The following is a 24,803-nucleotide window of genomic DNA, read 5'->3' as shown; positions in this document are numbered from 1 at the left end:
CATACTGCTGGAGTTGTGTATTATTTTATAAGATATTTTACTGATAAACTAAGTATTCTAGGATATTTTACATGATAGAGTAGGAGTTCATGCATGACAGTAACTTCTTGTTCTATCTGACTACTCTTGCTTCACATTGATATTTCTTTTGTTTATATATCGATTTGTATGTTTATCATATTTATCTTAGACTGAATATAGAGCTCTGAATTGCTGGTTATTTCTGTTCTGCAATATTTTGTTAGATTTCTTTTTTATTTTTATTTTTATGAAAGTATGTTATATTTCTTGATAATGGTCTTTACACCTTACACACATCAACATGAGCAAGGTTTCAATCATAAACTACATTACATATTGCATCTATACTAGATTTAATGACACTGGTACTTTATTGGGCGATGGAGTGGAGTGTGCATTTTTGGTCATATGGTACTACTGGATTTGGCAGATATTTTTCTTTTCTTTATGAACTGATCATGGCAGTTGAGAACTAAATTTTCTTTTTTCTCCATTAGACATCCTTTCCATTGGTTGATAAGATAGGATAGACATTTTTTTTTAATTTATTTCTGAGACAATTATTCATTTTATCTGGTTTCAAGCTCTGGAACAAGTTTATTGGGTGAATGGCAGGAGACTGATGCCCCACTTGTTTCCGTTCAACTCCCTTCCATGAGATTTTGGAGCAACTATCTCATCCAGGCAGTAGAAGGATGAACACACACATTATATATACAGAGTTGAACTGCAACCTTTACATGAAAATTTTGACAAAAGTTTAACAACTTTTTGACCACTGAATGCACTTTGAGATCTGGAATAGCTCATGTTAAGATGAAATAAAGTGAGAGTAACAACTTTTCCTCTCTCCATGTTAGGATTAACTTTTCACAATCGCAATTTGCAGCAAATGGCTAAGAAAGTGATAAATTTCTTGCAAAGAAAGTTCCCGGTCTAACTCTTACATAAGCAGACATGCACACACAAACGCAGAGAGAGAAAAGACACACCCACACTGCATACATAGGTTTACATATATCTAGCATTTCATGTGAGTAGTAGATGGGAGCTTTTCTGACATTTCTCCCTTACCAGGAATGTGCCGGCTTGTCGTCGTTGATGCTAGAACCAGATTTGTTGAAGGGATAATCTCATTGAGATACGTTTTTACATTTCTCCTTGGTTGATATCTTTGTATAGCCCTCTTATTTATAGTGACATTTTGTTAGCAACATTGGATTAAAGTAATAAAATCTTCATTTGAGCAATTGAATCTGTGTTTCCACTTCCAACTCCAGTACTGTCGAACGTCTCACTATCCTCTTTTTGTTTACTTCTTGTTTCTAAGAGCTCTGGCTTATTAGCAAACTCCACGGTACACTGTGGTTATCGTCAAAATTTAGCTGTGGGCGAGTCTTGTAAGCATTTCGCAGGCAACCGCATCAACCTGCACTTAAAACATCACAAATCTGATCCACCTCAATGGAACTACAACCTACATTCTTCCTTACTTTCCTGTCATCCATCAGCTTCCTCATCCTTGCAACATCTTCCCATCTCCTCGCAGTTGCATAAATTCCAGCCATGATAGAATAAATCCCACTGTCTTCAGGGTTCAGCTCCAACAGATGCTGAACTGCAACCTCTGCAACCTCTACATTTCCATGAATCCTACAACCCCCGAGCACGCCACCCCATACGTAAGTGTCGCCTTCCATTGGCATCCCTTCTATCATCTCCATTGCTTCTTTTATAAGTCCTGCCCGACCAAGTATATCAGCCATGCAACCATAATGCTTCAGCTCCCGAACTACCCCGTAAACTGTCTCCATCTCACCGAAGAGTCTCCTCGCAGTTTCTACAAGGCCTAAATGGCTACATCCGACCAGGACGCCCAAGAAGGTCACCCCATCTGGTGGAACACCTACAACTTGCATCCTATCGTAGTACTCAAGCGACAGCTCCCCATGCCCGTGCATGGCAAGTCCGACAATAATGGCATTCCATGTGAACAAATTCTTGTGACGGCTCGACTCAAAGATCTCTATGGCAACATTAATGCAGCCACACTTGGCATACATGTCTACAAGCCCCGTTGATAGATACACATTTAAGGTAACTCTATTTAGCTGTATGTATTCATGAATACCTGTGCCTTTATCCAACGCCCCCAGCTGAGCACAGCAAGAGAGCACCGACACAATCGCGACATCATCAGGCCTCGTCCCCGATTCCATCATCCTCTCGAACAGCTCAAGTGCATCTTTGAACCGCCCTGCTTGTGAGTATCCTGCCAAGAGCGTGCCCCACGACACCACATCTCTCTTCGGCATTCCGTCAAACAAGTAACGCGCCACCACTAAATCTCCAGCCTTGGCATACCCATCAATCAACGCGTTAGAAGAGACCACATCTCTTACGGGACATTCGTCGAACAGTTGCTGAGCATCGGAAACAGAAGCGCAGGACGCGTACATGGCGAGTAAAGTGTTGCTGACGAAGAGATCACCCGCGAAGCCAAACTTGAGGAGCTGGGAGTGAAGGGTCTGACCGAGAGGGAGGGACCCGAAGGCGGAGCAGGCCTTGAGGGCGAAGGGGAAGGTGTGGGAGTCGGGAGGAACGGCGAGGCGGCGCATGCGGGAGAAGAGGAGGAGGGATTGGAAGGGGAAGGAGAGGAGAGTGTGAGCGCGAATTACGAGGTTGTAGGGGAAGGTGGTTGGGCTGGGTATTTGGTGGAAGAGGGAGAGGGGGTAGGAGATGGTGGCGGGGGAAGGAGGAGGGAGGTGGTGGCGGAGATCGGTGAAGGCGTGGAGGAGGGCGGTGACAAAAGAAATAGAAGAAGAAGAAGAAGAAGAAGAAGAAGAAGAAGGGTGTAGGGAGAGGAGGCCAAGGACGGTGGCTTTCGCGTGGATGGATTTGAGATGGTGGAGAGATTTGAAGCTTCTCTGCTTCTTGTTGTTGAGGAGGAGGAGGAGAAGGTGGTGATGATGCATGTGGAGGGAAAGAGGGCCATCATGAGAAAGTTACAAATTTGCAAGCCTTATATATAACCAGAGAAATTTACATTTTGATCCCTCAGATAAGATATATATATTTTTTAAACCTATCTTATGTGCGAATTTTTAATTTTTTTTAATTTTTTAACTCTGCCCTTAATTTTTTTTTACACATCTAATTTATTTCAAAATTTTAAATACTAGACCGTGATAATCACTGACTCATATAAAAAATTTAACTCCTCTAAAATAGTATGCTAAAATTTTGGGAAGAAATTTCTATATAAATAGGTTTTTAGGTTAACGAATTTCACCGACTTATATAGAAATTTCTCTCATATTTAAATAAATTTATTTTAAAGAATTTAATTTTTTTTATATAAATCATTAATCTAGTTATAAGTCACTTGCTATCTCTGTAGTCTTATATTTACATTTTGAAATATGCTTAGAAACTTAAAATAGATATTTAAAAGATCTAGCTCTAATATGACAGCAACTACATAGATACTTTCTTTAAGCTAGTTTTGTATATAAATACCGTTCTAGGTAAGGTTTCCACGGCATAAGCATCGGTAAGTTCTCATTTTCCTTTTTGGTGTGGGAATGGTAAATGTAGTCTTGAGAGCTAAAAAACGTTAAACATAGATTTAATGGGGAAAAAAAAAGTAAAATATAAAACGTGGTCGGCAGGATTCGAACCTGCGCGGGCAAGCCCACATGATTTCTAGTCATGCCCGATAACCACTCCGGCACGACCACTTGTTATTAGTTGGGGCACTTGGATCTTCTCTATCCTCTGATTACTACTAGATATATTTTAGGTTGCACTCACCTCATTTTATATTTTCATTGCAATTTCTCCTTATTTTATTATTTTTTAATCATTTTTCCCTCACATAATCTCTTAAAAGTTTTTACAGCTCTGTTTCACTTAATAAAGTACAAAATAATGATAAAATGTCGTTCCACATTCATATGCAAAAATATAAAGCATTTTGTAGGAAAAATTATTCTTCATTAGATGATGGATGTGAAGAAAGAATTATGACTATTTTTTGAGCTCTTCGTTCTTATCTCTGTCCTCCTCCTTATTATTTTTTTTAAAAAAAAGTTACAATATAATTTTTAAAGTCTTCGTTTATCTTCTTACTGTAATAGTGCTAGAATCTTGCCAACTGCCATCTGTATATCTCTTCCTTCTCCTAGTATTGGTATTACCGGGAGGCAAATTATAATGCAAATTAGGACCTTTTAAGATTGCATTGGCTCACATAGAAATCACTGGCTTACTATATAGAGATGCTCTAGGTATTTTATGCCCCTTTTGTTTTGTTAGGTAATGCATTTGCCTTTTAACCCAAAAAAATAAATAAAAATGATCCGGATTTTATGGTTGGCAATGAAGCATTAAGAGGCTAGGTAGGCTAACAGGCTCCACCCATACCTTTTAGAAACACTTGAGCATTTTTAGCATGCGTATATTATTATCTAGAAGACATGTTGATGTGGATCCTTTATATCTATTAGAACTATCCAAAACCTTTAATTTGGAAATTTGAATAACACCTCTCAAACATAACTCTTTTATTTAATTTTTAGGCAATATACAAGTATCTTGCAATTGGATGAATAAACTTCTATGCCAGTGTTATGTTTCCAATTGTCTATGTCCTGTACCCCTAAGTGGCAGTGCTTTCCAAAAGCAAAGTTGGTCACCTTTATCCCCCTTATTTGTACAAACATTTGGCTAAAGTCTAATGCCTAGGTGGTTAGGAAAACTACTCAAAAGCATGAGAGCTAGATGGCCCAAAAAGATGAATGTGTGGAGATATGCAGGAATCCACCTTGGGGGTTTTATATTCCCATAGCTTTAATACTTTATCGATTGTAGTAGTTGGTGGAAGAGGTGCAGATGCACATCTCACAAGGCATCTCCTTGGATATAAGGAGGAGGGCCAAAGAGCTCACTGGCAATCATAGAGTAGAGAAAGCTCAAGGATGTGGAGGAAGAGGAAGAAAAAGAATGGAGCAGCATTTGAGTTCAAAAGATCATGCCTTCCTCTAATTCTACAAGCTATATAGAGGATGGACATGGATCAATGAAACAAGTGGCAAGTCTTATGGGCAAAGGGAAGGCTAAGCCTTTCTTCCAGATCTCTCTTTCTTTCTTTCTTTCTTTCTCTTTTGAGTGTCAAAATATTTGTACTCAGAGAGCTATTTCTTTCTCCTTTTCTTTTTTGAATTATTTTGCTTGTAATTAGTTGTGGTTTGGATTGGAAGTGCTTTGAGTGTGTTATTGTGTATCAGTGTGTAATTTTAGCCTGGAGCTACTTTGTTTTGATTTTTTTGGTGTTCTAAAGTGTTAAGTGTGGTGTTGCAGAATGGACATGGCAAGTCAAGTTGATGCAAATTTGTATGCTTCTAAAGGCATGTCATTCAAATAAATACTAAACTGATTGTGGGAATCTACATAGCACTTTGATGGAAGAAAGGGGTATTTGAAATATACTTTCTTGATTCAAAGATTGGCATTTTATGAATTTGAAATAGCTTCAGTTCACACTTTTGTGTTTATGAAATACCATAATCTAAGGGTTAAATAAATTTTATCCTAAGAATTTTGAACAAAATTCACTCTTATGAATTATTATTATTATTATTATTATTATTATTAATTAGGCTTTTAATCAGTCTGTATCTATGCTTTATCTTAGAAAGTATTACCCACTTGAAAGAAAATTATTTTTCTCCCATACTAAGCCACCTTAAATTTTCTCTTAGAATACATATTTACTTAAGAAATATCATAATAAAGTTTAATTGAGATATTTGCCAATGACATTTGTAGTTGTAGTTTAGTTAAACTTTGAAGAAGGCATAGTGATTAAAAAAAATACCATTATCTTTATTTTTCTCTATCATTAAGAACATTATCAAATAGAATGTTTCATTAAGAACACTAATTTTTTTTCAAGGCTATCTTACTAAATAATGGTTAGTATGAGGTCAGGTTAGAAAGTATCAAGGGTTATTATTTGTCACTTTATGCATAGAGTTAAATAAGCCATAATGTGGGGTTCAAGGGCTGTTAATCAAAATAACAATACAATGCCATATAAAAAGTATAGATAAAAAGAAGATATAGCATTAGAAATACCTCAAAAAAATGAGGTGTTATTAAAAATAAAACCACTAAAATATAGTTGTCAAAAATGTTTAAAAGGCTTAATGATCTTGAAAAATATTTTTGAGAGTAAAAATGATTTTCTTCCAAAATATAGGAGAAAAAAATATATTTAATTTTTTTTTTTTTTTTGAGAGACGAGGATAAAAGAATTATACTTTTAAAACAACAATTTCATCTATATGTTATTCCCATCAAAAGAAAATTTACCAACTATATAAATTAAATAGAAGACAAACGTACTACAACCATCTAAATTTTATTAGTTATTGAAGGATACCGAGGTATAGCATTGAAGAAGACATAAGATGCCAAATATGTGGGATATTTAATATTGCGGTTGCTTTTGCTAAAAGCTTTGTGAAGAAGATATAGAGAGATATTGAGAAAGAAGAGTATGAAGCCCTTTATAGTTTATCCTAAAGAAGGAGATGATGACAAAATTATCTATAAAATATTTTTTGATCTTTATGACGGTAATTTCATCTATCTAAAAATAACTTGTTGTTCATATTGGCACATGAAATTTAACTCACAGAAAACAATCAAACTAGTTTAGTTGTAGTTTTTCAAAAATTTAGAAGGTACTTGTACGTTTTTATACTATAGGAGGGCAAAGTGGTACCGAGTCAAAAAAATAAAAGAACAGATATAATTAAGCCCTATAATTATTAATTATGAAATCTATAATTAGTAACTATTGAATCCATAGTTATTTATTATAGAAACCGGGATATTAACTATAAAATTATATTTGATTGTGTATCAAAATACCTATTGTTATGCACAAATATTTTAGAACTTTTAAATTATTTGTTGTTGTACATAAACATTCAGAAATAGATTATTACTTCTGTACACAAACATTTCAAACATGTATAGATTATTATTATTGTACATAAAAATTTCAACAAATCTAATAGAAAGAATGATTGTATTTTTTAAGTAGTCTCTGTTTGTTCTTAATAAAAGCAAATCCAACAGATAAATTCTTTCTGAATAGATGAATCGATTTCAAAATAAGGTGAACTTGAGATTAATGGCAAGCTTATTGTCCGGATATCATGATTGGAAGGTTTAATTAAAGGATAGCAAATAAAATAGCCTACTAAAATATCCATGCTACATTTGCTTCATGTATACATAGATCAAATTGGAAGAGTAAGAGACATGCTTCATTTAATACAGTTAATGAATCTCTACTTTATCAAAATGCAGGGAATGATACATTTGTTTTTAGAATTTTTAATAATATTACACGATGCTCTTAGTTTTCTTAGTCACTAGTTATTATATAGATGAGTTAAAATAAGTATACGTACAAAATGATCATAATATATTTGAATAATTTTTTTAAATTAAAATAAAAGTATATTAATGACTATATATATATATATATATATCAATTTTTCTGACTCAAATAATTTGCACTTTCACATTAAGATCACTCCTATCGATCAAAAATAATTTTTCTTTTACTAAAACCATATGAATTATTATGAATATATGATCACAAGAACTATGCAAATCAACAAAATAATCAAATAATTTTACCACCACGTTGAACAAAATATTTAGAATTAATATGATTTATAATATTAAATCTATGACAAATTGAAACATATTATTTTTTATTTAAAAATTATTTTTATATCACAATTAATCGTAGATCTCACGGGAATATGCTTCAATTTTTAAGTCATAAGGGCACAAAAAAATGCCCTTAACCTAATACTCGCTATATAAATGCCAGGGTTTATCTCTTCAGCTTCGCTTCCGTTTCCTAGGGTTCTAAAATGGCTACCCGATCCCTCCTGTCGAAGGTCTCCTCTCTCTCCCTCCTTTCCCCTCGCTCCTTCCTCTCTTCCTCGTCGTCTCTACTTCGTCTCCGCCCCCTCATCGCTGCCGACCTTCTCCTCCACCGCCGCCTACCGGCCATCGCCCCCATTCGGTGCTTCTCGTCGCAGCCGACCACTTCGTCGCTCCGGGATTCCTCTCCGAACTGGAGTAACCGCCCACCGAAAGAGACCATCCTCTTAGATGGCTGCGATTTCGAGCACTGGCTCGTTGTCATGGAGCCGCCTCCGGGTCCGGCCGGGAATCCTGATATCTCTCGTGATGAGATAATTGATAGCTACGTAAAGACGCTTGCCATGATCGTTGGGAGGTTTGCGCTACCTAACCCTAACTTGTATTTAATTGGAATTCGAGGTTTAGTTGGTTGGGATGATAAGTGGGGTTCTGTAGAGCTTGAAAGATCTAATAGTAGCCTTTTTTTTCTTCTCCTTTTTTTCCTGAGGTGCTTTCGAAGATTGATTCGTTTTTTACTTGGCTCAGGAGATGTCTTTCAGTTTGCTATATATGTCTAAATTGAAAAAGAAGCTGCTATTATTCATCCGGTATTTACTTTAGATAAAATTTTCGCCGCCATATAAGAATAAGCATGTTCTCTAGAAGTCTATGACTTATTAACTTCAGCTGGTTGGTTTCCGATACTTGCCTAAATCTTTGGACTGGGATGATAAATTTGATTTAGGGATTAGAAGAACAGTAGTTTGTTGGATAACTTATTGAGATGATTGACTCTGTGTTATTGTTCTTTATTGTTTGTTCCTTTGTATTTCAATTTGCTGTTATGTTGCAGTGAAGAAGAAGCAAGGCAGAAAATATACTCTGTCTCGACAAGGCATTACTTTGCTTTTGGATGCTTGGTCTCTGAGGAGCTTTCATACAAGATCAAGGGTATGCTTTCTACAATCCTGTCCCAACTATGTATTGCTTTTGTACAAGCATAATGCTAATTTTTTGCCTTTTCTCTCAAAATAATGCAGAGTTGCCAAAGGTTCGCTGGGTTCTTCCTGATTCCTACCTGGATGTTAAGAATAAGGACTATGGAGGTGAGTACCAAAAGAAGCCTATAAAAGTCAACCTGTATTGTTTATTTTTTCTTCTAAGTAACTTTAGTATTTCTTCATGGATACAACAGTTGAGATGCACTTGAGATTTTTAATTTGTTTGATGTTTATTCTTATATGCACATACACAGTCTGTTTTGAGATGATGGTTTTCTACCCCTTTGATTTTTTTTCCTTTTTCTGTATGCGCTGGTGAATAGACGGTAATTCTGACATGAGAGGTTCCTTGGAGTTAAGGTCACTTCGAAGAAGCCATCTAATGGGGTTGAAAAACCTGATCGTTACTATAGCCACTATTGACTTAGCTTTTCTCTTGAGTTTTAATTACAGCTGTCTTTATAATTGGTTTCTATAAATTTGTGCCTAATGAGGCTTACGAATACAGATTTGAATTTTGCCATATATGACGCAATTAGGAGAAATTCATGTTGACTAGTAATGGAAAGAGATAGAAGTTAAGTAATCAATGCCAATTTCAAACCTAAAGCTCAATCAATCATCGCCGCCACCATTCACTTTCAATATAGGGCTGTGATTAAAACTTACAAACCCTAAAGGCATCAACATCTTGTTTCGGTTGAAACTTGATCCATTTAAATTGAAGCAAACTGAACCAATCTGATTCCTAACGTTTTTTCTGTATTGGATCCTGTTTTGGATCGAGATTGGCCGAATTTTCAAACCATGGTTGTTATTATCTTTTGTGGAGTTTGAACAATCATGTATGTCCGAGAACTTTATGTGCATAAGATTTTATCACTCTAAAAATTATTTAGTGAAAAGTTTGCTGGTTCATTTTCTAGCTTTTGTTGTATTCCCCATTGCTAAGAGGCTTGAACAATATTGGTGATGTTATTTTCTTCTACTTTAATTAGAACAATATTAACTTTCTCTGCTTCCGTTGTAGTAATGTTGACTTTTTTGCTTTTAGTGCACTATCTTTAGCATTTATTGCTTCACTTGTGGGAACAAATACTTGATGTTATTTCTTTGTTTTCATCACTACATTTGAAGTTATTGTTAATTTGCTCTAGAGGATTATAATTGGTTTTCAGATGCGATATTTTTGTTTCTGCCATGTTAATTGATGTTATTGGTAATTTGTTACTATGACTGATAATTGTTCTTCTGTGTTGATTCATATTCTTTCATCCACTATATTAATATATTGATAAAAGATATTAAAATTTATTCTTTACCATAGATGTGGTGACGGCATGGAGCCAATAACATACTCGAATTTCGATGACTTTGTTCCTGCCATCTAATTCTTGTTGTATCTTCTTCATTGATCAATTCCTTGATCCTTGATGAATTGTTTTGCACATAAAATTGTCCCTGTCGATCTATCAGTATTGTCCGATCGATGCCTTGATGCAATGCAATGTGGCTTGTCATTCGTTGCTAGGCTTACTGTGTGATATAGTTGTCAAATCAGACTCGCTGACTTTATATTCACATAAGTGCTTAATGTTTCTTAAATAAATTGAAACAAGAAATTAGCTGGTTTGCAGCCTTGATGCCAGAATGAATCTTTGTCTTGTGGCTTTCTTTATCTGAAGAAAATCTGGGATGAATTGGAATTGCCAGAAACCCAGTTGATAGCTGCACAACTTTTCTAATATAAGATTTAGGTGTAATCATTAACATGTAAGATCTAGGACTTTTGCTAATCCTCAATGCTCTACTTGCATGGCCTAACATTTATTATGATTTTGTATGCATGATGACTTTGGCGAACTAAAATAGGTGATTGTGGTGGACTTAGAAGGCTGATTCTTCATAAGAGATACTTTGGCTTCCTTGCTTGGATATTTGCTAGTTTTCTTCTATTGATTGGGGAAATGCTAAATAACACAGATAGTTTCTCATTTCCTATTTTTTTTATATTGTCGCAGGTGAACCTTTCATAGATGGTCAAGCTGTTCCTTATGATCCTAAATACCATGAGGAGTGGGTCCGGAATAATGCTCGTGCAAACGAGAGATCCAGGCGCAATGATCGGCCTCGCAATTTTGATAGGTCAAGGAACTTTGAACGCAGGAGGGAAAACATGCAGAACTTCCAAAACAGAGAAGCACCACCAATGCCAAACCAAGAATTCCAAAACCGTGCTGTTGGTTCTATGCCACCTCGTGATGCCCCTCCGATTTCGAATGCCCCTAATGCCATGCCGCCGCCACCTAATCGTGATTTCAATGCCATGCCAAATCGCTCTGGTCCTCCGCCGCCTCCTAACATGAGTGGTCCACCGAACAACTATCAAAACCAAATGCCTAATCCACAGAACAACTACATGCCAGGTGGTGGACCTGGTAATCAAGGAGGTGGTCAAGGCTATCAGGGAGGTAATCCTGGTGGGTTCATGCCTAGTGGCCCTGGTTATCAGGGAGGTGGCCCAGGATACCAAGGCGGTAATCTTGGTGGGAACATGCCTGGTGGCCCTGGTTATCAGGGAGGTGGCCCAGGTTACCAAGGTGGTAATCCTGGTGGGAACATGCCTGGTGGCCGTGATTACCAGGGAGGTGGCCCAGGATTCCACCAAGGAGGTAATCCTGATGGGAATATGCCTGGTAGCCCTGGTTATCAGGGAGGCAATCCGCCGTATCAAGGAGGAAACCCTGGCTATCCGGGAGGAGTCAATCAAGGACCTGGCCACGGTCAAGGAGGCAACCCTAACTATCAACAGGGTGGATCAGGTTATGGAGGACCTGCTTATCAGGGAAGAGATGTTCCTGGAAGGGATTACCAGTAAAACATTAGAAGTAGAGATGTGTAGAACTGAACAATTTCGGAAAAAATAGTAGTTAGTGTCTGGGACTTGCTAGAATAGCACTTGAATGGAACTTATTGATAATCATTTTCATGGAATGGATTATGTGCAGGTCTAGCTGGTAGTAGTGTCTATCTGTTTTTCCCTTTTATAGAACAGAGTTTTGCAGGGATAAGAAACTTACACCTATCAGTCAAAATGGAGTTCAGGCATGTGTCCAGTAACATCATTGTATGATATCTATATATTGTTTGTATGGACTAATCAGGCCAACGTGTATTGGAAGTTCTCCCTCTGTTTTGCCTATTCGATAGATGTTTTCTTTTTAATCGTTATGGGATTTTTAAGAATATACGTCATATAGAATTAGGTAGCTTCAGCCATGTTATTGGGTGCATATGTTTGTTTATCTAGTGCTTGATAAATTTAGTTGCTTTTTAGCATAAATTTAGTTGTTTTGTAGCGGATGTACTGCGTAATCTTTACCCTCTCTTGCTTGAGCAATATAGTCTTATTTGGTGCTCTAGTGTTTGTATCGCAATACTAGCTTTGTTCAACACATCTATTGTTGGATATCTTGTTTGATGTTCATATAGATCAAAATCACAAGGTTATTAAACGTGTGACATATTTGTTTTTTTTTTAAACGTCTTTGCTTTATTTGTTGTTCTTTCGTGAAATATGAGGCCATCTCTGGATTAGTGCTTCATTTATGCCTTGTTTTTCTTTACTCGTTTTCGGTATATTAGATGCCCAATATTTCAAAGGTATAAAAACTCACTACGAAAAGATTTATACCACTCTGTGTGATTTGTGAAAATAAATACCCTGATGATGTTTGCCGACATCAAAGAATTGAAACTTTCCTCGGATTGCAAGTTGCAATGAGGAAAGTAGTGGGAGATGCAACTCAGGTTTGTCCCAAGTCAAACTTGAGACAAGTTCAATTGATGAATAAATTGATCAAAATGTTTCCTTTCTCGACAGAAGAATCGATTTCAAGATCCGGTAGGCTTGTTTATCAATGGCAATGTTAATGTTGGATATCATGACTCGAAGGCTAAATCGATGAAGAACATCATAAAATATCCTACTAACTACATTTGCTACCAGGTTAGTTTCATGCATACATAGATCAAATTAGATTATTGATACACATATATCGATATTTACCAAGAAAAACTCCATTTTACAGACGGTAAGACATATTATAGAATGAAACTTGATACATTAGTGATCATTCTCAACAATCAGCACTTATATGGGACCCAGAAACAACTCTTAGTTTCATCTAAAGCTTCAAACTGTAGCTTTTCCTGGGGTAAAGTGAAAACTTCAACTAACAAGATTTTCCCCGTCTTGGAAGCAAAGTTAATGCCAACTGAGAGAAATACCTGTACAACTGGGATCCATCCAACGATTTAGGAATCGAAGACTACAGCCATCACTGTAATTTAGAGGCAACAGTGGATTTAGCATTCACATTAACATCCACAAGCCGATCTAGGAACTATCAGCATAATGCTATAGCTCTCTCAGCTGACTCAGCTGCAGTAGGCAGAATCTTGCACAAGGTTGATGGCCCAGGCAATTCTGGTGCAGAAGTCACAAGCTTACTCTCCGATAGAAATTGTAAGAGCAAGTCAAGTGCTTCACACATCCACTCGTACCGACAAAGTTTGTATGCATCCATCACAGACACCTATTTATGGAGGCATCATTCAAAATAGTTGGTTAGTTCTTAGCTAATGCAGCTAGTCTATGCAAAGAATAGCTTGAACATGATGCAAGAGTAACACTGACCCATCTCCTGCCATGGCTAGCCTGCTCTGGCCAGTAATTGAGCTCCTCGTTGACTTCCAAGGCAAATATGTAACCTTTGCAAGCTCCTTCAGGGCTGCAATTGTTCTGGCTGCTCTTGCTTCTGAAGATCCAATGACCCAATGGATCTTCCTGAAAAAAACAACAGTTCATGATCATTAATGTGTTTAGTCTTTAGACTGATGACATTGACTTAAATTGTTAATTTGATTCAATAATCTTACAAATGAAAGTTGAACTAGGTAAATTTCCTAAAGTAGTTGTAGATAAGTCAATAGCACGTGATCCTAAACAAACTACTGGGTTTCAGTTAAATTACTTTCAAAGTAATAGGTGCGGTAGAAAAACCAAGTGTGTTATGTTCCGTAAATCTGTCAAAACCACTAAAAGATAAATAACCACAAAGAACCAAATTTTCCCACCATATCCATTTTTTGCCACTTCATAGAATTATAACAGATCATAGAAAAGCTTACTGGAAGCAAACTTCAGGTATTTCAGTGTATGACTACAAGTTGATAAATAAGATCCTTCATCCCTCCATGACAGATTACAATAGGCAAATCAAAAGTAAGTTGGAAATCACAAATTTCCCTTTGAAACAAATATAGCACGAAAAAAATTGTTTTTTTTTGTCCCTTCTGTAATATTTTCAAACACCAAAGTAGACTTCTATTATCTTTTGCCTTATGAGATACGATGACAGTTCAACTATAACATTAAACTGCTGAACAACTGACAAGAGCATCATCACCATCAGGATAGGTACTACGTTGGTACGCCAACAGGAAACACGTCACATGCATACTAGTTAGGTGGCAGAGCAGATCAATGATAAAGAGCTTCTATGACTTGGGAGTTTGAAGAAATATTTTTTGAGGATAGGGCAGTCTACTGATGAATATCATACGATGGATGTAAATCAAGGGCATGATCTCCAACAAACAGCCAATAATATTACATTAATTATTGTCTAGATGCTCGCTGAATCGAACTTCCCAAACATAATTTAGTAGCCCCCTGGCATGATCCTTCAAACTTACACAAAATTGACATTAGATTTCACCAATTTAGATGAACGATTAATTTCATGATGACCGAGATCCAAAAGTTGAAAGCATTTGCTGATCTATAAAGAATTTCACTTAGATGCTAGGGTATCACAACTAAGTTGTTAAATGATACAAAAACCAAGCAAGGTTCTATTGTAGACGGAGAATTAAACTTGAATAAAAAAGAACTGATACAGTGACTTACTCGCATCTACTCACACTGAATTATTATGTCAAGAATGAAACTAGATGCAAGTACTCACACTGATTTTTCCCTTCACTCCGGCTTCCTCCAAGGCCTCACGGCATGCTGCTTGGTCGACCGTCTCATCATCTTCCCATCCACCCTACAACAATAAATAATCAATTTGAGTTTCTCATGGAGTGTTGTTCCTCAGGAAACTCTAGAGCAGAAGATGCACTTACTTTAGGGAACACAAGATCATTTCTTTTCGCTGTAGAAACCATGAGTACTTCCAACCTATTGACCAAGTCACCGAAATGGTTCTCTTCTTCCTTTAGCCTGTATGGAATACATCTGTTTGCACCATAGATAACAAACATGTTAAAACATTACTCAAAAGAATTACATTGCAGGATAGAGAATAACAAGAGAACTAAATGTGATAGATAATGTATCAAAAATTGCATCTGCTTTGTAGTTAGAGGTCCAGATTAAGGAAAGGCAATTCTCCAGCTTAGGTGAAATAATTTCTGCCCAGAGTAAACTTGTTTAAAGTAGAGGTGGCTACATTCTTTTCCAATAGATCATTTGCCAGAGATTGTTATCAACTACTAGTATGTAGAAGAAGAGTTCATCAAATATTACAAACAAGTGACAGCTAAAGCACCAGCTACTTCAACCTACAAGATCTCTGCTATAAGAGCCAATTAGCTTATTTCGTACAAATCCAGCACAAGGATGAAAAAGGCGTGAAAAAGAGTTGCATACGTAGAGGAAGCTCAACTACTTAGAAAGTTAACTAACTTATTTTATCGTCAATGTTATCTCATTCAACCAAAGTTTCCAGCTGAGAAGAAGTTTCACATCCTTCGCATTACAAAAACAAAATAAGGAGAATTCAATTCAGGGGGATACAGCAGCTGGAATCTAATGATAACAATAAGAACAAAGAACAATAGCAAAAGAAGGCAAAATACCCTGCTACAAGCCGATAGCTGTTATCATAACGCTGTCGTTGGCGGCCTATTCGAGCTAACAGAGGTGAAGCCATTACTCCAATGGTAGAGACCTCCTTATCTTAGGAAAGACTACAATACCCAACAAAGAGAAATGGGTAAGGAAGAGCTAAAAGGTGAAGATGTACTCAAGTAAGCAAAGAAGAAGGTTAAGCACAGCTCAGTTCACCTCATTGAAACCCAAAAAAGGGGCAATATATTCTCATAATCTCCACCTTATCCTCCTTTCTGCTTCCACTTCCTTTCCCAAATCCACTTGAAAGAAGAAAACAGGGAGCAAAACTGGGTCGATGGACGAAACCAGACACTTTCTCTAAAGCTGGAGCAAAAGAAGAAATGGGTGTTCTCAAGCCCCCGGTTAATGGCTCTTCTGCTACTTTCCTATCCAATTTATTGCTGCAAAGTTCCTCTTTTCCCCGAATAAAAAAAACCAAACTTTATTAAATTCTGAGATCTCCCGCGGCAACAGAGTAATGGGCAGTTGGGATCTTTCAAAAGTGAGAGATCGGAAGAAATTTCTCGTGAGACCAAATCAACTATTTGACGTATACGGGATTAAATTATCTATACCTCATTGTTTGCTTCCATACGGGAGAAAAAAAAACCAAAGGATAACGAAGCCGGAGAGAGATGGGAGTTGAGAGCTATCTTTAGCTCTTAAGCTATTATTTTATTCCCTGAACTCAGATTTTTTTCTTCTTCTTTTTAGAATTTCACATAATTATCACTAAACATTTCCAAAATATCATAATTGACACTGTATTCTCAAAACAAAAAAAAAAAAAAAAATCCTAATTGCAACCAAAATTATTTAGTTTTTTTAAACCCCTTGGTTAAATCTAGCTAATCACAATTAAAACTAAAAAAAAATGTTAGGAAAATACTATTTTACCCTTGTATAAAGGGATTAAAATAATACGAAGACTATCTTATATTATCCAATATCATAGTAAAGAAGAAAAGTAAATCATTACCTTTTTAGAAGAAAAAATAGCCATAACTACTTTAAATATTAAGAAAGAATGGTATTATAATCATTTATATGTACTGTTAACTATAACAACCATCTCTTAGTAATATTCTATGGATATTCTATCAAAAAAGTAAGTCAGAAAATTCCAGTGATAATTATGATATTTAAACATATTTTAAGTGGCTATTATATAATTACCCTTTTCTTTTAAATCCTTTTCCAAGTTATCATTTGCAATTCAATTATACTTAATCTTTAATTAAAAGAAATAAACTTTACTATATATATATATATATATATATAGTTTTATATAATAAATTAAAAAGATAATACAATTAAATTACAAGAGCCCTAATCATCTAGCTTTTACTATTTTAATTTGTTATTAATACTTGTATGAGAATCCTTGGAATATAGAGAATACCTTCAAGAAATAGGTTTCTTATGTGGGTCCCATATGATGGTTGGTGATAGAATGGGTCTGTTCGATAATTAAGATGTCCTTAGCGACAGAGGAAATTTTGTAAATTTTAAATTCGTAATAATAAATTTTAATATTCATTGTATATTTAAATTGCGCCGTTATAATAAAATATGCATCAAACTATATGCACTTAGTTTTATAATATAATATATGTGAAAATATTGGGTATCAATCAAGTTTTATTATCTACCATTATAAATTCATCACGTCAATATTACAAAGGACATTATTTAGACATTTTCCTCTCTTTCTAATTAATTTATATGATGGTGAAATGCAAAGCCGGTCATTTATTTTGTTGACAAATTGAATGGCTAACATTTGCATCAGTTGCTTGTACAGATGGCAGATCATTCAAAGAATCTCATATGAACGACTGGGAAATTGAGGTCTTTTCCACCAAATTCCATTAATTTTAGTTGCTAGAGATCTCAATCAATAACCAGACATTATCTCGAGAATCCCCAATTGCAGAAATTTCATAGAGTTGTAATATATTATACTCACTAATTATGCCAAATTAATTAAAAAAATATTCACTTATTTTTTTATTTGTGGAGCAGATGTAGTTTTAGTCTTAAATATGAAGAATAAATATAACGATAGCTTAAGCTTTCAGAGTATATACGGCGAGTTAATACTCGGTATTAGTTAGTCATACTACCATAATAATCTTCTTAATAGTTAGTAGTTGAGGAACTTATAAGATTTCAACAAAGAAACATGTCCATTAAATGCCTAAGGGTAGCCCAAGATTAGCTAGTCTTAGATGATACAAGAATCTCATCAACATGTACTTTTATTTTGAGACATTAACATGTTACTCAAATAGTTATATGAGATCAAGAATCTCATCAACATAACTTATTTAAAAGGAAGAAAGCTGACCGAAGACATTATTTGCTTCCAGAAGAACTACTAAAATAATATGTAATTGTTCATGTAACTAAGCAAGCAAGCAAACCAAAATAAGTCCACTAGAAGCTGTCAAAAACCAACATCAGAACAATCGCTAAAATGTTGAATATTTAATCATCAAATAGAGCCTCAGAAATCAAGTTTACAAGTTTTGAACATAAATCTAAAACATAATCAACTTAAAAGTTAAGTTTATATATATAGGATGAGGATTCATTACGATATATATCAAATGTTTACATCTTATAATTTATTCCATATTAATTAGTATTAACTCTCAAAGAGTGAAGTATAAAATTGGCAATGTTAATCTCATCAACGACATCATCTTGTGAAAGCAAATGCAGCTTTTGTTGACGTTAATGGAAACAGACGGCCACTTTGGTTGCAATCCGTTCCTATCCACATATAAGCGTCCAGTACTTAACTTTAATAAATCTTAACGTGGAGACTAGTTGGCCATGAAAAGGACCATATGATATTAACTAATAGGACTTGCAAATCACGGTTTAAGAAATAATTATCACAAGCACCTAATCTATTGTAGGGTGTCCTATTTAAGCATGACTTTTCCTCCTCGTTTAATCTTCTACAATGTAGTCTACACTAATAATTAAGTATAACTTGATGACTTTTTCACGTATATCTTATACCTTTTACGTAATGCATAACCTCCATACATGCATATCAGGGAAACCCTACAAGGGAAAGACTAAAGAGCTACTAGGAAAACCCTAAAATGATTCAAAACATATTACTGAATTGCTGAAGGAAGATTGTATCCTAGTCGGTATAATAACGAAGTGATCGATACTTACGTTATACTAGTTGGTATAATAATTCCTTTTAGTATTGAATCATACCATAGAAGTTTAGAGCCATTGTTCTTTATCGATCGACCTAAGTTTTTAGAGTAGTCTTGGAATATTATTATCGAATACTGCCACATCAGCACTTTGTTTGTATATAATTCTTTTGAGTAAGTATGGGGAAAGTTTTCCACCCCCAAAGATATCATTACCCACTGGAGAGCTAAAGCTAAAGATGCCATCTCCATTGCTGCCAAGCAAAGTGATCAAGGTCTCAATTATTTAACCCTCAATGATTGGCCCTAGGGGTCGGTGTAGTGTCCATATAAGAATAACATGTGGTAAGGAAAATAGAGAGAGATATATATATATATATATATATATATATATATACATAGATAGCGTTATGATCACCAACATGAAGCTTATGTTTTATATCTATCCTCTCGTCTCAAAATTCAATGCCACGTTGTTTTATATAACGTTTACTTGGGTCAATGCCTTTGTCATCTTTGTTGAGGTCCAAAGGGTAGAGATGTCAGGAGAAAGAGACATGTAAACTTATGTAATAGAGTGAGGTGTTTCTTTTTTCTTCTTCTTTCTTCCCTCTTAAATTCATCTCTATCATCGCAGGCATTTGTCCCGCAAGAGAACGACAACAAAGGGTGGACAAGTTAACTGACATTGTAGAGCTACTCTATCTCGGCCTCTTCCTATTTTCGTCTTGCTGACGTGGACGGTGGAAAGGAAAAGTACGAAACATCCCCAACACAGATAAACCAAAGCAAAAAATCCGACTCATATTAATATGTAGACCTTTTTGGTTTCTCTGTATACATGATTCACTTCATAATTCTGAAATTGTTTGATAAGAAAACGTATGTCCTGCGGGATTAAGCCAATAGCCCAAGGAGTTTGTGGCCAACGAGAGTGAATTTGTCTCAATCTAGCAAGGGTCCTCTGGTCTAAGTTATCATCCATAAAGAGCACCTGCAAGCTAGTAGAGCTGAGTGGCAAATTCTTGCTCATTGGTAAGTTTCTCGAACGCCTACCTTCGCTAAACCTATTTAATACAGGAAACCAAAAGGAGATGGGCTCCATTAATTTTTCACTTTCAAATTCTCATAGGAGAATGACATGCATGCTATGGGTCCTTAACTAGTGGCCAATGGAGTTTTCGAGGTATAGTCCTCAACTTAACTCCTTGGAAGCTGAATTTCTAACTTCAGCTTTTATCTACGAAATATATCTATCGGAAAGTTAACAAAGTAACAGACTGGCTATTCGACTTTTCCAAAACATTTAGTTAATATAAATTCTACCTTTTTATATAAAAAGAATTTAATAGGTGATACTTAATAAAAGTAACACACTGTTACAACTACAATAAGACCCTTCTTACCTTTCTACCTACCTATCTCACTCCTACATTTATCATGGTGTAAAGCTACATGACGAAACTTCCTCGAAAGCCTCAAGACCATGATTGTTGTTTGGCTAAACAAATAAGTTGTTAGAAGTGACGATTGCTAGGGACGCGGGTGTCCTCCTTGTCGCCTCCACCACGTCCAACTCTTATGGGCCACACAAGGATATGGGCCCACAAAAACTAGGCCCATCTAAATACAAAACATTGGGCCACTTGGGGGTGGGGGGCAGCAGTCCTTTTGCCTTTTGCCTAGCGATTGGAAACAGAGATTCTGACACCCTTTGTCGCGTCAATCATCTAATAACTTAAAGTTTTACATTGATTGATTATAAAGAGTTAAAAGATGATGAGTGATGAGGATATTTGTGCGGATGTTTCCAGATACACCTTATAAGGCTAATGTGGTGCTCTTTTTTTCTTATCAGATTCGTAACCTAATTGGCCATCCAAATCATTAATTAGTGGAGATATCTAATCGAGGAAGTCCCATTTTAGAGGGAATATATATATATAAAGAATATAATATTGTTTTGGATTAGAGGGAAGAGGACGTTTGGTGTGCAAGAGTTCGTCCCTATATTTATGTGTCTAAGAAATACTTAGAATAATTTCTTTCTGAAAATGTAAACTATAAGATGAGTTTCCTCCAATATATCAACAAGTTTTAGCTTTCAGTTGATCAACATTAGGATCATTCTAAACACGTCTCCCCAATACACATTCTCAACCAAGAGGTACAGTACACAATTTACATACTACACTTTCTGAGGAAGCAACATTGCGAGATTTACAACATATATAAGGCAGCAACACCTACAGTAATTCTACATTCAAAAACTTCTTGAAAACGAGACATAAGTAGGTCAAGGGCAGGGGGAGCACGCACCAACCTTTAGTCACCCTTGCGCCGGAAGGAGCAGCCCTCGGTGAGCCTCGCGCGCCCGCCGGTTGGCTGGCAAAGCACGGTCTGGCAGTTGCTGCAGACCACGACGGTCTGCGAGTGGCTGAACACAGTTGTACTGCATGCAATCACAACCAACATTAGCATCAAATTTGTGAAGTTGATCTTCTTCATTTCACCAAAAGGTTCTAACTTATGTAGTAGTCTAGATCATTCAAAAATATAAAATTTAACCACATTATGAATGTGACTCAAACCGTGGACAGAAGGTTAACTAGATGGTAAATCAAATCTATTCAAACTTTACACCGACAATACCATCGAACTAGGTAGCAAATTATGGATGATATGTACAACAGTTAATTTACTATACAAGGTGGTGAATCGACCATTCAAATATAGGAAATTGACTCCCTTTTTACAGGTGAATTAGGTGGTGAAATTGAATCAAATTTTCACATCAAAAAGTAAACAGATGAGCTTACATATTAAAGCATCCTTGGCACTTCACATCCTATAACAACAAATACAACAAAATTAGAAATTTAACCACAATTCAGAAGGAATCAATATTTCTGAAGGAAGAAAAAAGATTGAATTCAATTTTCACCATAAAGAACGAATTAGGAGACTGCAAGAGCCTCTTCTTCTTGTGCTTCCTCTTTTCCATATCCGCAGGGGGGTATAGGACATCTATATCGTTCTGGAGAACCTAAAAATTCGTTCAAAAATTACAAAACTAATTAAACGTATTGGATCGAAGTCGAAGAAGAAGTACTTATCGGTAACCTAAAGTGGATAGAAAAGATAAGCTCACCATCTTGATAGAAACCCTAGCAGACGTTCGAATGTGGTGGAGAAACGAAGCTACTATAGTCAGTGGAATGAGAAAGAAATGGGCCTGGATTTAAATAGGAAAGGAGTGAATTATAATAACCGTGGGATCGAAACTCAGGAAGGATCTAAACGGTTGGCGTTATGGTCGAGTGTCAACTGGTTCTACACGTACCACGGTCGGTTATCAGTTAGTGATAATTAAAAAAAAAAAAGGATTTGGATAGAAATTAGTACTTAAAAAATTTCTTTTCATTTTTTTTAATTTATCATGCCTTCTTTTAATCAAACTACTACTATAAAGCTAACACAAATGACAAAATAATTTATTAGATAAATATGTCTTCAGAGAAATATAAATTAAAGTGCATCTTAGTAATAATTAAAAATAAATAAATGAGCAGAGCAGTTAGTTATTTGTTTTGTTCAAAATAATAACATTTTTTTAAGGTACAAATGCATCAACACATACAAGATGAAAAAATTGAAATGTTGAGAGTGGGATTTGAACCCACGCCCTTTCGGACCAGAACCTTAATCTGGCGCCTTAGACCAACTCGGCCATCTCAACGACGAAACAATTTAGTGGATATATTATATAAAGTGAATCTAAGTAGAATCTATTCTTATTTTGCTTGATACGTACCACTTCATGCATTCCTCGTTCCCCGTAAACATCTCCAGATCCTCGCTCATGCATTCCGTTAATCTTCCCTCTCTTGTTGTGCCAAAACAAAACCAACGTACACGCACACAACTCATTGATCACCAACCTCTCATCTTAACTCATTGCATCGATCCCTATATAAAACCCCTCTACCCTCGAGGGACCCCTTCAATTTCTATTTTGCTCACCACCAAATTCGTCGCCATGGCGTTGCCCTACAACTCCTCTAGAATCCTCTCATGCCCACTTGTCTTCCTCCTCACCATCCTCGCCCTAGCCCATTGTATCGCCGCCCCGCCACCGCCGGCCATCCGCCCACCGCCACCCGCTGTCACCCCACCTGCACCTGCCGTCACCCCACCTGCGCCCGCCGTCACCCCACCTCCACCCGCTGTCACTCCACCGACTCCGGCCGCTACCCCACCACCGCCGGGCACCGCCCCCCCGGCGCCGGGAGGTAACCTAGTGCCCTGCCTAATAGACTGTGGTGTAAAGCTGACGACTTGCATCCTGAGGTGCCTAGATCAGATCACATGCTTGGCCGGCTGCGCCACCACGAACTTCCGGTGCGTCTTGGGGTGCGCCAGTGGATCTGCGTGAATTACCGACGTACAGATGAATAAATAAAATGAGCCATGTTGCAATCCTAATTATGCCAAGTTTTATCAATCATTCGTGATGCATGGTATAGTAGTCTATATGTGTACCGAAATCAAATGCAATTAATACCACACGCCGAATATTCTGCATGGAATTTACTTGATAGCTGACGTGCATGCATGCGTGCGTGTTGATGTGGATCAGTTGTGTTAGTAACTTGGCGTCAGATATGAGAGTGATGCACGAGTGCATTGGATTAGTCATCAATCCTCGATTACTCTTCACATTAAAGCATTGTAAGATTCTATCTGACAGATCTGAGAGCTCATTCTCTCTCAAAGTTATTTCTAGATTTAGCTATGATCCCCAAAAATGATCGAGTTGGATTGTATGCTCCCATTTAGGAAAGTCTGGTGAAATGAACATATCAAGCGATAAAATGAAGCTATCTAAGAAACAGGTTGAAAATAAAATGATAACTCTTATGCTCAATTAACTCTACGGTGACAAGAGAAAAATGAGAAATATTTTAGTAATTCATCAAACAAGAAATGATTTCATATTTTTGTCTCCATCCAGAAGAGGGATGCTACAATGCATTATTTTCCTATCAACACAAAACATAAGAAATGTTTTCTCTTTGACAAGTGCCATGCTTTCCAGTAATCGCTTTTATTTGCAGATAAAATTTACATATTTAATAAAAACTGAATTATCACATTTATTTTATATATGCACAAAGTGGTCTGCCTAATAATTAAATAAAAAAAGGGTATGAAAATTCTGTATGTCAAAGAGTTATCTTTTCTGGCATAACTCTGATATACATAACAACGATAGCAATTATCTTACAATGTAAAGTTTAATGTAATGGGCAATGTGGTCAAAATAAGATATATAAGTAAAAGAGTTTAGATTTTATGTATAAGTATTGTCACAATTTTATGTAATTGCAAGTATAGAGAGGAATTCAAAACGAAAATTAAAGAAAATTATAAACTGTTCAAAAGGTGTTAGAACACATATGACAAAGGTTTTTGTGTGTGCCAGACAATTGCAAAGTGTTCTGGCAAATTAACATTGAAAATAATAGAGAGACATTTCTCCCAGTGGCATTCACTTGAGGCCATTCAAGCGCATGACAGATCACTAATTTCCAAAGGCCAATCTATATTATTTTTAGCACAGTTATGACATTTTATAGAGGCCTGTATAAGGACTTGAGGTCTAACCCTAGGTCA

General features: G+C 36.2%; 4 protein-coding genes and 2 non-coding genes across 6 annotated transcripts; 1 reads left to right on the top strand and 5 right to left on the bottom strand.

The window, feature by feature from the left end:
• Positions 1 to 866: 866 nt before the first annotated feature.
• On the bottom strand, positions 867 to 3,001 carry LOC140762380 (pentatricopeptide repeat-containing protein At5g61800). Its single transcript, XM_073100140.1, has one exon. It carries the CDS (start codon positions 2,994 to 2,996, stop codon positions 1,446 to 1,448), a length of 1,551 nt encoding a protein of 516 aa, XP_072956241.1. The 5' UTR covers positions 2,997 to 3,001; the 3' UTR covers positions 867 to 1,445.
• Positions 3,002 to 3,680: 679 nt separating this feature from the next.
• Positions 3,681 to 3,761, bottom strand: TRNAS-AGA (transfer RNA serine (anticodon AGA)). The gene has a single exon. It is a non-coding gene; the product is annotated as a tRNA-Ser (tRNA).
• Positions 3,762 to 7,942: 4,181 nt separating this feature from the next.
• On the top strand, positions 7,943 to 12,169 carry LOC140759961 (multiple organellar RNA editing factor 8, chloroplastic/mitochondrial-like). Its single transcript, XM_073096693.1, has 4 exons — positions 7,943 to 8,353; positions 8,831 to 8,928; positions 9,018 to 9,083; positions 11,000 to 12,169. Exons 1-4 carry the CDS (start codon positions 7,983 to 7,985, stop codon positions 11,854 to 11,856), a joined length of 1,392 nt encoding a protein of 463 aa, XP_072952794.1. The 5' UTR covers positions 7,943 to 7,982; the 3' UTR covers positions 11,857 to 12,169.
• Positions 12,170 to 13,042: 873 nt separating this feature from the next.
• On the bottom strand, positions 13,043 to 16,554 carry LOC140763627 (nudix hydrolase 13, mitochondrial). The gene is made up of 6 exons (XM_073101908.1): positions 16,117 to 16,554; positions 15,909 to 16,019; positions 15,174 to 15,285; positions 15,011 to 15,094; positions 13,678 to 13,827; positions 13,043 to 13,576 (listed from the first exon to the last, which is right to left on the bottom strand). Exons 2-6 carry the CDS (start codon positions 15,980 to 15,982, stop codon positions 13,388 to 13,390), a joined length of 609 nt encoding a protein of 202 aa, XP_072958009.1. The 5' UTR covers positions 15,983 to 16,019; positions 16,117 to 16,554; the 3' UTR covers positions 13,043 to 13,387.
• Positions 16,555 to 21,181: 4,627 nt separating this feature from the next.
• On the bottom strand, positions 21,182 to 22,319 carry LOC140764725 (small ribosomal subunit protein eS27y-like). The gene is made up of 4 exons (XM_073103458.1): positions 22,279 to 22,319; positions 22,072 to 22,173; positions 21,947 to 21,975; positions 21,182 to 21,579 (listed from the first exon to the last, which is right to left on the bottom strand). The coding sequence occupies exons 1-4, from the start codon at positions 22,279 to 22,281 to the stop codon at positions 21,453 to 21,455; spliced, it is 261 nt and encodes an 86-aa protein (XP_072959559.1). The 5' UTR covers positions 22,282 to 22,319; the 3' UTR covers positions 21,182 to 21,452.
• A 466-nt stretch (positions 22,320 to 22,785) lies between these two features.
• Positions 22,786 to 22,866, bottom strand: TRNAL-AAG (transfer RNA leucine (anticodon AAG)). Its single transcript has one exon. It is a non-coding gene; the product is annotated as a tRNA-Leu (tRNA).
• Positions 22,867 to 24,803: the final 1,937 nt, after the last annotated feature.

Source organism: Typha angustifolia, chromosome 1, assembly GCF_048772165.1.
Source record: "Typha angustifolia cultivar Huaian chromosome 1, ASM4877216v1, whole genome shotgun sequence".
NCBI lineage: Eukaryota > Viridiplantae > Streptophyta > Magnoliopsida > Poales > Typhaceae > Typha > Typha angustifolia.
The sequence above is the reverse complement of the archived record's forward strand: the minus strand, read 5'-3'. Positions and strand labels throughout refer to the sequence as shown.

Coding starts and splice junctions, on each gene's coding strand:
- LOC140762380 (XM_073100140.1), bottom strand. CDS start 2,996: ATGCATCATCACCACCTTCTCCTCCTCCTCCTCAACAACAAGAAGCAG.
- LOC140759961 (XM_073096693.1), top strand. CDS start 7,983: ATGGCTACCCGATCCCTCCTGTCGAAGGTCTCCTCTCTCTCCCTCCTT. Junction 8,929..9,017: donor GCTTTCATACAAGATCAAGG/GTATGCTTTCTA, acceptor AAAATAATGCAG/AGTTGCCAAAGGTTCGCTGG. Junction 9,084..10,999: donor TAAGAATAAGGACTATGGAG/GTGAGTACCAAA, acceptor ATATTGTCGCAG/GTGAACCTTTCATAGATGGT.
- LOC140763627 (XM_073101908.1), bottom strand. CDS start 15,982: ATGGCTTCACCTCTGTTAGCTCGAATAGGCCGCCAACGACAGCGTTAT. Junction 15,286..15,908: donor AGCTATCGGCTTGTAGCAGG/GTATTTTGCCTT, acceptor TGGTGCAAACAG/ATGTATTCCATACAGGCTAA. Junction 13,577..13,677: donor CTAGCCATGGCAGGAGATGG/GTCAGTGTTACT, acceptor CTCCATAAATAG/GTGTCTGTGATGGATGCATA.
- LOC140764725 (XM_073103458.1), bottom strand. Junction 21,976..22,071: donor CTCCTAATTCGTTCTTTATG/GTGAAAATTGAA, acceptor TTGTTGTTATAG/GATGTGAAGTGCCAAGGATG. Junction 21,580..21,946: donor TGCCAAGGATGCTTTAATAT/GTAAGCTCATCT, acceptor GATTGCATGCAG/TACAACTGTGTTCAGCCACT.